A 13,697-nucleotide genomic window follows, 5' to 3' on the forward strand; every position below is an offset into this window, starting at 1 on the left:
TTTTCTAGTGTATATTACTAATTAAAGTTGCTTACAATAAAGAATATGTAACAAATTTTTGAGCAACACTAGTTGATTATTTTCACATTGATAATAGATAATAAATTTCCTTAATAGTAACACAATAATTACAATACAAAGAAGCATATACCATTGTAACATAATAGTATAATTTTTGAAAGATGAAGTAGTTGTATAATTTCTCATTTTCATTCATTAATAGTACAAACTGAATTATAATAATGTGAGGTAAAAAGAAATTATGAAGATGGTGAAGTAATAAAATTAGTTTATTACTTATAAAAATGGCACTTAAAAACTGTACAGCATATATGTATGAAGATATGTAATTAATATAGATATTGTAACAAAAAACATATTGTTTAAAGCGTGTAATTTGCACTTAACAAGTTGGTCTGCACTTTATATATATAACTTCTTACTTAAAATGAAATCTGTAAATGTTAATGTTTCCTTGGCATGTAGAGTATGGATTTAAAAAAAAAAAAGAAGATATGTGCCTATCTTATTCACTCTTATATTTTGAACTAATATTTTTGTTAACTTCTATACACACATATTCTTAACAGTAAAACCACAATATTGTAAACTTATAAACAATCTCATTACATAATACTTTCAATTTAAAATCATAAAAATTGAATACAATTTATTTTATCAAGGATTATTGGTACTATTAACGAATCTCAATTTAATGGCTTATTAATTATAGAAATAGTAATTTTAACCAAAAAACTATGTAGCCAGCATTAATAGTTCCAATTTTACATATCAATATAATTAATATTTAAAAGGATATTTAATTGCAAGTAAAAATTATATCACAGTGTGCGAATATTCATACAATGGTAACTGAAGACATCTTTTCAATGTCGCATTTATTGTTTAGTTTTATAATTACTATACGTTTTTATGACCAATGAAACATTCTTTTATAATTATAGCACAGGATTTAAAATTGAAATTTTTTAAATTAATAACAATATATGATACTTTTACCAAAGATGTAGAAATATAAAGAAATGGAACCACTCATACATCAAAATAGGTTTACTTAACTAAAACTTATCAATCTTGCATTCTTCTGTATATGAGTGGAAGCATGCGAAAAAATATATGAAACATAATTAATAAAATGCATTTTACATAATTTAAAAAAATTAATATAAGGGGGAAAAAACATAAGTTGTATGATTTCTTGAACCAAGATTTAGACCAAGATTTTTCATTTGTTGTATAATTACTCTATACAGTTGAACTATTCAGTTCTTTCATTGATTCCTTTACTCCAAACCTAATACCCAAGTGGCTGTCCCTACATATGGACATTGATACTTACAAATTTTGTAAAATGCATTTAAATTTATGGGATACACAATTCAAATACAAAATAAAAATTATCATTCATACCTAAATATCTCTATCTTTATAAAAGCTGTTTTATAGAATAAGACTTTTTCTTATTATTTTTTCAATTAAGAAAAAATTAACACTTATGTTTTCATACATGTATAAAATTCATAAATTTTGTATAAAGGTGCTTTGCATTTTACATTTATTTATTGTATGAAGGATCATTATGAATAGTTAAAAGATTTTTTAAAAGTAAAAGGGAAATAAAAAGGTAAAATCACCATGTGTACAAATGTGTGTGTGTGTGTGTGTGTGTATATATATACATATTAGAAAATTAAAATAGAAACTGTAATAAAGGAGAAATATAAACATGAACTTAAAATAATGGCATCTAAGTATGTACTCCCTTGTATACATTTTCTACATGCAATGAATACTTGATAACACATTATGTATAACATCTAAAATTACTGAAATAATAGTAGATAAAAAATAGAAAAATATTCTTTGGTTTATAAATTGAGACTTAGTAATAATCATGATTTAAATGATAAAATTTCTGCTCAAATTATCATGGAATGATTGTTTTATTCTAAAAAGTATCAGAAATACTTGAAAATTGTACTTCACGACTAGTTGCATGAAAAACTTCTGTCATAAGACTTTGTGTCTTTTGCATTAAGTGCTCAATATCATCTGTATTTAATCCCTTTGTAGATATTGGTGGTAATGATGTAATAATAACATGACCTTTAGATTATCAAGATTCAGTTAATACTTTTTCTTAATATTTATACTTAAATAAATGTGTGTTTATACATACACAAGACTTACCAGAGTCAAATCTTTTTTCTTCTGAAGACAAAAAATAATAAGAGGAAAACACAACTGGTAATATAGGTAATTGAGAAGTTATTGCAACATGAAAGGCACCCTTTTTAAATGGATGAATTTTACCAGTATTGTGTCTGGTGCCTTCAGGAAATATCCATAGTTTCATCTATATAGAAGACATACAAAAATGAACTAATGAATACTAATGAAAATTGCTTTTATATTTCTATATTATGTAAATCAAATTACCTTTTTATCTTTAATATGGTTTGTGGCAGTATTAATAACTGAATGGGCCTTCTCTGAATTCATTCTATCTATAAATATCAATCCACAAAGCCAAGCAGCTAAACCAAAGGGCCATGCATAAAAAATTTCTTTTTTTGCTACAACCGTGCATTTTTCCATTACAGGCCATATTTGGAACATTCCCATTATATCTAAAGAACTTTGATGATTTGCTACTATTATACATGCTCTTTCTTGTTCTAAGTGTTCTCTTCCTCTTAATTCCCAACGTACTCCCAAGAAGTTTGTGAGACAGGAACATACAGATGATGCTAATCTAAAATTATATTTCATATGTTACTTTTAATTAACAAGATGCAACTGATGAGTGCAATTAAGATAAACTCTGATATATTAACGACAAAATTATTAACAAGTGGTGAACTATTTTTAAACTTATACAATATAATACACAATTTCTACAAATTGTTATTCTCTTTTTACAGCAATGAAATATTAATTACTGTATACTGTATAAAAATGTACTAGTAATAAATTACAAAGGAAAGAATGATAAACAATATTTACAGAATAAATCGTATAATTACGATAAAATTACAGTAAATGTTATTTTATTCAGAAATGCGTTTTAAGAAACTATAGTAATCAAATGTTTTCAACGAAAGACTATTTCTTTTATTTTCATTTTCTTTTATACTTTGTACATACGTTTGAACTTCGATAACGCTGTTACATAAAACACTTGACATATCACGTGACATAAACTTCGAATGTTTAATGATTAGAAATAAAATTTAAATTCACGTACTCTTAAAATTATTAAATGTAATTTTAGAAAAGAATTGGTTGTACAATTTACATTCGTTCTTAATTTGCGCACACATGCACGACATTTGTCGAATGAATAGCGAGTTACTCAACAACTACCACCGCTGTATCAGAATTGCTTCTCGTACATTAACACCACCATCGTTCAATAAAGTTGCCTTACAATATGTTGCTTGTAGTAAAATCTATCAAAATGAAAACACGAATAATGAAACGTACTTAAAACAACGAAACGAAAATGAAACGCTGTAAGGTAGTGAACGAAAGAAAGTATATATTTTCAAAATTAATATAATTACTAACATAAAGTTTTTTACGTTCCGCGGTCGTAACACCATAACTGGGAGTAAAGTGACTGAATTCATCATCACGTATCCATAGTAGAGGAGAAACTTGAAATAGTAACGAAAAGTCCTGCTCATTTCGTATAAGAATGGTAATACAAGGATGAAACCAACGAGGATCACTTCGAAACACGAAGGTGCCATCTTTTCTGGCAACAGAGGGCGGGCGCTACCCGTAACAATTTTTTTACACCCCGTCAATGAAATTAGTTTTACACTTCTCTATACGATTTTACGTTCTCGTAAGGTTTCAAGCGACATAGAGCATTACAGAAGATCCCTAACTATCCGTCCATCGATTGCTGGTCAATCGTTCTTTTAATATTGCTCGTTCGCGCAATTGAAGTTACACACTACACACTACAACACTTCTCTCTTTTGATCTCTTACTTCTAAACCCACTTCTCAGTTCTCAACTTTGTTAATTCTCCCCCAATCGGGTTTACGTCCTCGTTTGCTTAGATTTTGCTCCGCAATATCATGTACTCGCGCTTGCCACAACTTATGTCTATCTTAATCTAAAAAAATTCATCCTACTCCATGAGCGTCCATTTCACTTTCTTCCATTTTTTCTTATGCAGTTAGTCTTTCGTCTGCGTTACTCTTTCTAATATACATACATTTATAAAATCATTCTTATTTAACGACAGCAACATACGAGTATGTATGCAGATCGAATATTAATTTTCAATTTAGTTATATATTTTACATTATCATTTGTCCTCGTCAATATTTCGTTCATTTACGTAATAATTTCTATATATTATATCTGACAACGTGTATTAATTTTAAGAACATTATTATTAGAAAACATTTGTTACAAATTTGAGCAAAACAACTTACATGTCGCAAATGCAAAATATTTTGATTATTGTAAAGCATGGGTTTTAAATATACATATACACAAAAATATATCTCTTGTCACTCTTAAACGATGTTTTAAAACAATAAACATGACTTCCAAATAAGTTTCATTCCTTATCAAACGCATCAAAATAAAATCAATTTTATAATTTCCGTTGAAAGATATTTTTTATACGATGCTTTGTAGAAATATAAATGAAGTAGTATGTATTATGTATAGGTCGTTTATATTACACGATTTTGTATAAACTCGTCATATATAAACAATTGAAAATATATATTAAATTGTAAATATTATAATTGTGCTGTATTATAGTAAATATGGAATTACATTTTATATATATGTATATAAGTTTGATCGCTTTTTATGTGTAGAAATATAAAATTTTTAATACGATTTTAAATTTCGATTGTGATATCGCGTTATATAATTAGTCGAGAGTTTGCGCGCCACATAAAGATGCGCAAAGAGTTTTAAATTTCGCTGACTATTGCGTATTCGCGGGTAGGTTAGTTTTATAGAAAATCTGCATGCTTATCGCGTTGTGAATTTGAAATTTATGCAGTGTAACTTAAGTTTATGCATTAAAGTGATAAAAAAAAAGTATGATGTGACATAAATTATTAAATGTTATTTTAAGTCCGTTAATCTATTGGGTAAATAATGGTGTAAATCGACATACGAACATAATAAAAGAATAAAATGTTACATCACTCACAAAAACGTGAAAATATTAAGACTACAATATTAGCAGTAACACTTACATCTAAATCAGGATGTACACTAAGGCAGTTAAATAATGATTATTATGAGTTAGAGGGTGAAAATATACCATGGAGAGAATTAGGACATGTCTCTTTGTTAGATTTTTTGAAGAGTATGCCAGAAACTGTTCAAATAAAAAATATTAACAATACAATTATTGTAAAAGGTATTGCATCTGACAAATCTAAACATGTGTCTAACTTAGTAGCTGGTCAAAAAGCTCAAAAGTCTGTATTTGTAAGGAAACCAGTAGCAAGAATTTGTATTCCACCTCATGTAATTAACAGGATAATCAGCTTAGTTAATGATCATCCAGGTGGCGTAGATAAGTATTGTATATTTGATAAAATTAAAGCAAGCATACCTTTTTCAAATCTTTCTATTGAAGACGTAGAAAAGCAATTGTTAATTACACGTAAAGTTACAATTAGGAAGAATATGATTTATCCAATCCAAAGTAAAATTAAGAATTTCGATAATTTTAAAACAACTGATGATATGCCTTCCTCAAAGCCTAACTTTATATCACAATATGAACCAAAATTAATTGTAACTGTGGCTGGAGATGAAAATTCAGACATGTCGGATTATAATGAAGATGTTTTTGATTTTGCATCTTTTGATGAAGTATCTAGACATTGTAGAAACTCAATTGAAACAGCAAAAAATACACCTACCTTTATAAAGGAAACTATAACTAAATGTCAAGATGAAGTAACCAAACATGAACCAATAATACAAGATACACAAAGTAATTCATATAAATCATTCAATTGTAACGATAGTGTTGAAAATCAGATGGAATTCAATAATAACAAAAGAGAGGATGTAAAAAATTATTCACATAAGGAAAATGTTGAAATACTTATAAATGAAAGAGTGAAATTTCGTTTGGAAAAACTTATACAGAATCATCCTGATGGAATTTGGTGTGCTAATCTACCAGATCAATATTTAGAAGAATATAAAGTTTCTCTAAATTATGTAGAACTTGGTTTCAACAGTGTTCGAGAATTTGCATCACAATTACCTGAAATTTTTCATTGTATACAACCTCATGATAATATAGGGGATTTCAAGCTTTATTATGCCAAAAGAGAAGTACCTTTAAATCAAACAGAAAAGAAGCAAAAAGCTATCAATCTCAATCAATTGCATCACACTTATGAAATAAATGATGAAGAAGCACTCCCAGTAACGGTGGTAAAAACTCTTTGTTTAAATTATACAAGGATTCCATTAATTGTTTCTTGAAGTTTGACAATGTTACTCCAATAATCTTAAATTTTTAGTCACTTGATACATGCAAGAAGTTAATACCAGATGAAGTAATGACCATGGGAGAATGTGTAGGGTACTTAAATGTTGCAGATTTAGTAGAGATTCAGGAGCACATAGAAGTTGTTGTTATAGAAGTATTCACTCCAACATTCTTTTGGATACAACTTCGTAAAAAACTAAAAACGTTTAAAAAGTTTATGGATGATTTACAGTATGTATAATCAAAGTAAACAATTCTTTTAATTATGATTAGACAACTGTAATATAATAAGAGTTTTTTTTTTTTTTTTTTTCAGTAATTTTTATGCAATGAATTATGAGTCATTCATAATTCCACCAGTTGTACTAGAAAAGGGTTTAAATTGTGCATGTATATACAATGGAATATGGCATAGAGCTATAATTAAAACTGTGAAGCCAGATTTTCAAGTTGTTGTAGGTGTATGGCATTGACTAGAGTCTTGTTATTTGTACACAATGTAATAATTATTATTGGTAACAATTTATTGCAGGTCCTCTTTTATGATTATGGCACGCTAAAAACATATTCTCCAGAAGCAGTATATTACTTGCATAGAAAGTTTTCTTATCTACCAGCACAAGCAATACCATGTGGTTTAATCAATGTAAGACCATACAAAGGATCTAAGTGGTCCCGTAATGCTACTCATCTGTTTGCAGTTCAAACATCCCAGATACCACTAATTGCAACAGTTGCCTCTATTAATACAGAAGTAAACATATTTAAAGCTTAGATAGTGTGCATTTTATTTTATACAATCATTAGTACTTTAATAAATAATTTTTTTCTTATTACAGGATAATTCAATGATGGTAACTTTGACTAATACATTAGGAGAGGACGATGTTCATATTAACGACTGGTTAGTTGAGGAAAAACTAGCAGAACATGGAAAAATGGTTTGTATGAAAAAGCGAAATTTTACATTTCAATATTACTTGGAATGTCAAAAACGTTTCGAGCACTTATTGAAAATACCCGATATTTGTAAAATAAAACCAGCACTGTGTAATTCAAGTTCTGGTGAAAGGTTATCCCATAAGGATAATTCTAACAAAGTGAGTGATAAGAAAGAATATTTTTCTAATGATACTTCAATTGAAAAAGCTGAATATAATTGTACACAAAATTCGGAAAAGAGAACTCCTAGAAAATTTCAATCTTTGTACAAGAAATTATTACATCTTAGACAGAAATCTGATCACTCTAAAGAAATTAATATAGAAAGTAATGAGTTGTTGAATTCTAGTTTGGCATTAAGTACACAGAATGAACAAGAATCATATAAAGAATCTGAAAATCTATGCTATGATAATGAGCAAGGTGATAATACCAAATCTGATACTTTGTTTGCTAATTTTGTATTCGCCAGTGACAGAAAGAGTAGTGAAATATTAGAAAAAGAATATTTTTCAATAAACTATAGTAACATTCCAGAACAATACGCCAATCATTTTTATATACAAGATTCAGATAATGAGTTAGACTTTAGTTGTATGAGAACTAATAAGAAAAATGAAGAACATGAAATAAAATGTATAGATTGGTCTGTCATTTCGAAAAATGCAGTACAAGAAAAAGAACGTGTATTACAAAAAGATAAATACAAAATACCCTATGAAACAATTTTTAAAAAACGAGACACTATACTATTAGCTGAAAATTGTTTTTTGAATGCAGTATATAACAGTTCTTATTTTGCTGTACAAGATAAAGATATAAATTGGTCACCAACTGGAAACATTAATAAAACGGATTATGTATCTCCATTAATGTTAAAAAATATTAAAAGGGATACAAAAAGTGTTAAGAATGATATGATAATTGCTATCCCTAAAAAGATATTAAATATGTCAGTAGGAAAAAAGTCTTCTATACAATCGCCTAATACACCTAAAAACATGAATCATATGCAATCCATTCATTCATTGCAGCAAATCAATAACCCAACTGTTGATAATTTTAAATACACAAATAGTAATGAAATATCTTGTACTAAGAATTTCGAAAGAGATTCAGAAGATTACAAGGTGAATTATTTTTGTATGCAAGCACTTACTTCCAAACAAACATTATTGAAGAAATTATTATCATTACAAGATGCATCAAGTAACATTTCAAATCTAGATTCGGACGATATAAGCACTTCAGAAAAATCTATATCATTTGAACTAAATATTGATAGTGATGAGGAATTTAGAAGGGACGAATATGAAAATGATGTAGATATCCGTGAGAATATATTGACTGAATCTTATTTAAAGGTTGTTCCTACATGTCTTTCCCATTCTGTGGAAACAGAAATCGTAGACTTGCATGCACAGAAGTCATTTAAAACTATGATTAACAATTTTGAGATATGTGGAAAAGAAACTTTGGTAACTTCATCGAAAACGTCAGTATTAACAAAAAATTTAGAATTAGCAGAAGAACTATCAGTTGAACCAATACCAATGCAACAATCAACATTAACAGAAGAATCAAACTCAATAAAGAGTTCAAATTGTACAGAAGAATCATTATTGATTAAAGAACCGACGCAAATGCAAATAGTACCAGTTAAAGAATCAGTGTCATTTGATATAGTACAAAAAACATCCAGTATACCAGTTTTTAATGATACTGATATAAAGTCTGATGAAGAAGAGTGGGATTCCCATGTATCATACAGTGATGTATGTGATCTTTTTAAAAGCAATTGTTCTTATAGTAAGAATATTAAAGATCAATTCAATCAGGAAGACCAGAAAATTATAGAAATAAATAATTAAAATTCAGTAGAGAATGTGAACAGTATAGAAACATGTAGAAATGTAGAAGATGATGCTTATGAAATTATAAGCTCAGACAGTGCTTTCAATCACAAAGTCTATTTAAACGTTGATGAAACAGAAAATTCTCAGAAATTCAACATGTAAAGGTTTTGAAACGAGTTCAGAAGTAAAAGATTCAAGAATCTTCAAAGAATCGAGTGTTATTGAATAAAGCAAAGTTAATGCAAAAAGATCATAGGAAAATAAATATTGAATGGTATAAGTATTTAGATTTTAATGGAACATATTTTATATTAAAAGAATTCAGTTTTTACAATTTCTACAAATCAAACTAATTTATTCTTTGTTTTTAGTTTAGTTTTTTGCAAATTGACACTTTTATTATGCAGTGCTGGTATGTATTTACTTGTTGCAGTTGCTTAAATTCAGTATGATAAAACAATTTATTTTTTATTTTGTTTTCTTTATCAGTGATCATTTTTCCCAAACAAATTAATTTAAAAAACATGCCCATATTATTAAGTAAATATATGTGTTTACTATAACATTAATTGATACGTTTTCTTATATTCTTCTAATTAGCTAGACAAAGTTGATATGAATAATCTATTGATTTATGTGGAGGAAAATTTAATATTTTTACCCGAGCGATGTTATGAAGAGGAAACCATCATGTCTGATTGCAATAAAGATTCATCTGAAGAGGCTATCGATGTGCCCTTGATATCACCACAAAGTACCTTGATGGATGATAAACTGTTCAAGCCTTCATTTGAATTCATGTCATGTAATAAACAGAAAGAGTTTCCACCAAAAGAAGAGATTCCAGATCAAATTTTTCAAAATGATTCAGTACCTACTACGTTTACCGTTACTAAGAATAATGCCAATCCATTTTTACAAGATGAACCTGTGCATAATCAAATTAAAGGCAACAGAAATTCGCAAAAGTTTATGCAGTTGTGGACTGAGAATTTGATGTTACAAATGCAAATAACTTCAGCACTTAATTTACTTCTCAAAAGTATACTTTTACATAATAAGGAACAAACTCCAATAACTATAGATTCCATAAACACAAATATAAATACACGTGGAGAAACTGTTCCTTCAACTTTAAATACTTACAGTGGTAAAAATACTGGTATAAATAAGGATTTTGCAAATGTTGAATGTCCTACGAAACATTTTGCATTTACTCCTACAAATCAACAAGCACAGACCACTACTTCCTACAATAGAAGCTATGATTTAAGTAGTTATACTGATCTTCTTCAAAATACTAATATTCAGAGTGCAATTAAAAAAATCAGTGAAATAAATTCTAATTCTATAATGTCTACAAATTCTGTCTTTGATATGGCGAGTCAATGTTTGGAAGACCAAAAGGCACCAGTAGTGTCAAGTATTCCTCCAGGATATGAAAAATTTGTTAAGAGTTCCAAGTCAGACCAACAAAATTATTTTGCAAATAATAGCACTGATCTGCTTATACCTACAGAAAATTCAACAAATAATAATATGCCTTTGAAAGAAACTAACCCTTTTAGACTTAGCTTAGCAGGTAAATTACAAATACCTGATTACCAAGAAGAAGATTACTTATGCACAAATAGTAAACCTGTTATTGAACATGATTTTATAAATTTTGAAAGTAATGACTTCAATGCTAAGTGTACAAACTACAATATTTTAGATGATGGTAAAGATACATCATTTAATCATTATCAATGCTTTGGTACAGAGTCTTCAAATAACATTAACACTGTTCAAAATAATCCATTCGTATTAAATTATAACTGGAATATAGATGATGTTACTAACAGAATGTCTAAAATTAATATCGGCGGCCAACTTAAACAATATAATGTTCATAAAGCAGATATTGAAAAAGATTGTTTTTCACCATCAACGAAATGCCCGACCAAAACTTCCAGCTGTGAAGTTATGAATGGAAATTTTACATTCGCTTCAAATTATGATACACATAATTTCAGTTCTTCCACTTTATTGCCTTCCACTTATAGTTCAGAAACCTCTGCATTCACAGATAATGCAAATATTAACGAAAGACATTTAACACATCTGAATACATCTGTGTATTCAAAAGATCATGAGTTACAGACTGTTTGGAAAGATACAAACATACCAGAATATCTATTTTCAAATTATACAATATTCTTTCAATCATTTGGTATGTTTTACTATAACATATTATTCAGTTAATTACATATTCTTTTATAGTTTGTAGGAATAATTCCTTTATAATTTGTTTAGAACTACCTAATGGAATAGCACATGTATTTCATTATCAAGGAGAAGGATGGTTGTTAGCGGACGAATTTGTAAAAATATTTACTGAATTTGAAATAACTTTACAAATGAAAAATGTATTGCATATACTTGGTGTATGTGCAGACTTTAAAGACATTGATAGATCTAAGTATCTAATAAAATTTTTTAAAAGTAACAGGTAATTATTTCAACTTAGTTATTAAAAGTAATACCTTATCTTCAAAGGATGTGAAAAACAATTTCTGTTCTAGTATATTGCCAAAGGCAACACAAGACGTAATAAATGACACTAGAAAACTCCGTTTAATATCATTAAAGTCAGCAATACAAAGATTACATATATTGGATATTATTTCACAAAAGAATGTCACTGGAGACTTTATACATGAAAAATTTACAAATGGTTCAATTTCACATAAAATTTGGGTAAATATTAGAATGATATTAATACATTAAAAGTATAATGTTTTATGTACGTTATGTGTATAATTCGGCTCTTTTCCAGCTGATCGTGAATGCTTATAGACAATTGGAGCAGCATATTAAAAGTGAACAAACATATTTCTAACAATTTTATGTGACCAGTGTGATATTATGAACCATGCAAACAATTTTTTTTTTAACATTCTTTTGCGTTATTAGTAAGTGTTACATTTGATTATTAAGTTGAATTAGTAACATTTGAATCACATATGTAAGAAACATATTGCTCTTAGTTTTCTTTTTATTTGTTACTTATTAAGAAAATAAATATAAGAATTACTTATGTATGTAACAAAATACGAATTATATATGTTTTATACAATCTGTATTATTGTTATTCTTTTCGTTTAAATAATGTATTTTCCTAAATAATATAAAATATATGTAATTTATGTTTATACCAGTTGTAGTATTTAATAAATATTTATGGCCAAATAGTTAGAATTGTTTGAGAAATTTTTAAAATAAAAGTTATATGTGAGTACGATTTTTGATATCACCGGATGTAATACGTGCCCTCTGGCGTTGGTTCGTCGAAACTTAACCGAAGGAGCTCAGAAAAGAATTGCAATATATATTGTTAATTCGAATCGAGTCCAAGTGATAAGTGACACTTCACGTTAAATTATATATCAAACAAATAAATTACTTTATTGAAACATAATGGCAGATGATAAAGATATAGAATCCAAACTTACTGGATTTTCAAAGTATTATAATAGCGTTACTGTACGTGGTCGAGCAAATGTAAGTAACCTCAAAATCTGTTCTTCGTTTATGACGTTATACAATTTTCTGCAGAAATCGTTAAAAGATGCTGCATAATTTGGAATTCGTATGCATTATCTTTCTTCTTACAGGTAGCCATGTCGACACTTGGTGCCGTGGCTGCACTAATTTTATACTTTACTTTAAAACCAAAGAAAGCAGCTCAAAAGTGATTAATAGATCAAATGCAATAGTATAAATGAATTATGTAATAATTATTGTATCATTTGCCTCTCATTAGGAATAAAGAAGTATCACTTATCCATGGATTATTCACAATTGATGCTTCCGCGTTTATTTTTATTATTTGTCCTTATCAAACTATGTGAAATATAATATTCTGTAATTACTCTCACGTTAGATTCATTTTAATTTTATCTATCATAATTGTACATATATACGTATATATGTATATACATATACATATATAATTAAACAGCTAAGACAAATTGTGACATAATTCATATGTTAAATAAATTGTAAATTAAAAATAAATATAACATTTTGAGTACCCCTTATAAATTCCTTTCCTTATACGTTTATATAGTACATGATAATTTTAGTTAGTATAATGTAATATTAATAAAATAAAGGATAAAAAAGGGAATGTTATGGGGCTAATTGTATTTGTTAATTACAGTAAATCGAAATATATAGCGTGATATAAATGTAGAATGTGGCAAAGGTAAGTTGTACTTGGCTGTGATCGAATAAATAATAAGAATAATTCACAAAGTTTATTTTTACGATGACGCATTTTTTATTGCCTATACACATATGTATATATACATATTTATATATACATATAATTA

General features: G+C 27.8%; 3 protein-coding genes across 3 annotated transcripts; 2 read left to right on the forward strand and 1 right to left on the reverse strand.

The window, feature by feature from the left end:
- Positions 1 to 1,969: 1,969 nt before the first annotated feature.
- Positions 1,970 to 4,050, reverse strand: LOC108571721 (1-acyl-sn-glycerol-3-phosphate acyltransferase alpha). Its single transcript, XM_017933833.1, has 4 exons — positions 3,592 to 4,050; positions 2,461 to 2,776; positions 2,212 to 2,377; positions 1,970 to 2,127 (listed from the first exon to the last, which is right to left on the reverse strand). The coding sequence occupies exons 1-4, from the start codon at positions 3,774 to 3,776 to the stop codon at positions 1,970 to 1,972; spliced, it is 825 nt and encodes a 274-aa protein (XP_017789322.1). The 5' UTR covers positions 3,777 to 4,050.
- A 1,048-nt stretch (positions 4,051 to 5,098) lies between these two features.
- Positions 5,099 to 9,483, forward strand: LOC108571723. The gene is given in 5 exon segments (XM_017933834.1): positions 5,099 to 6,465; positions 6,555 to 6,754; positions 6,840 to 6,978; positions 7,056 to 7,277; positions 7,363 to 9,483. Coding segments are annotated over 5 exon segments (3,948 nt in total). The 5' UTR covers positions 5,099 to 5,199.
- A 3,192-nt stretch (positions 9,484 to 12,675) lies between these two features.
- On the forward strand, positions 12,676 to 13,147 carry LOC108571838 (up-regulated during skeletal muscle growth protein 5). The gene is made up of 2 exons (XM_017933978.1): positions 12,676 to 12,864; positions 12,978 to 13,147. Exons 1-2 carry the CDS (start codon positions 12,781 to 12,783, stop codon positions 13,056 to 13,058), a joined length of 165 nt encoding a protein of 54 aa, XP_017789467.1. The 5' UTR covers positions 12,676 to 12,780; the 3' UTR covers positions 13,059 to 13,147.
- The last annotated feature ends 550 nt before the right edge of the window (positions 13,148 to 13,697 follow it).

The sequence above is a fragment of the Habropoda laboriosa genome, unplaced genomic scaffold, assembly GCF_001263275.1.
Source record: "Habropoda laboriosa isolate 0110345459 unplaced genomic scaffold, ASM126327v1 scaffold99, whole genome shotgun sequence".
In the NCBI taxonomy this organism is placed as follows: Eukaryota; Metazoa; Arthropoda; class Insecta; order Hymenoptera; family Apidae; genus Habropoda; species Habropoda laboriosa.

Excerpts from the sequence above, each read along its gene's own strand:
- LOC108571721 (XM_017933833.1), bottom strand. The coding sequence starts at position 3,776 with ATGGCACCTTCGTGTTTCGAAGTGATCCTCGTTGGTTTCATCCTTGTA. Across the intron at positions 2,378-2,460 it reads ACCATATTAAAGATAAAAAG|ATGAAACTATGGATATTTCC; the intron begins GTAATTTGATTT and ends TCTTCTATATAG. Across the intron at positions 2,128-2,211 it reads AGAAAAAAGATTTGACTCTG|GTCATGTTATTATTACATCA; the intron begins GTAAGTCTTGTG and ends GATAATCTAAAG.
- LOC108571838 (XM_017933978.1), top strand. The coding sequence starts at position 12,781 with ATGGCAGATGATAAAGATATAGAATCCAAACTTACTGGATTTTCAAAG. Across the intron at positions 12,865-12,977 it reads CTGTACGTGGTCGAGCAAAT|GTAGCCATGTCGACACTTGG; the intron begins GTAAGTAACCTC and ends TTCTTCTTACAG.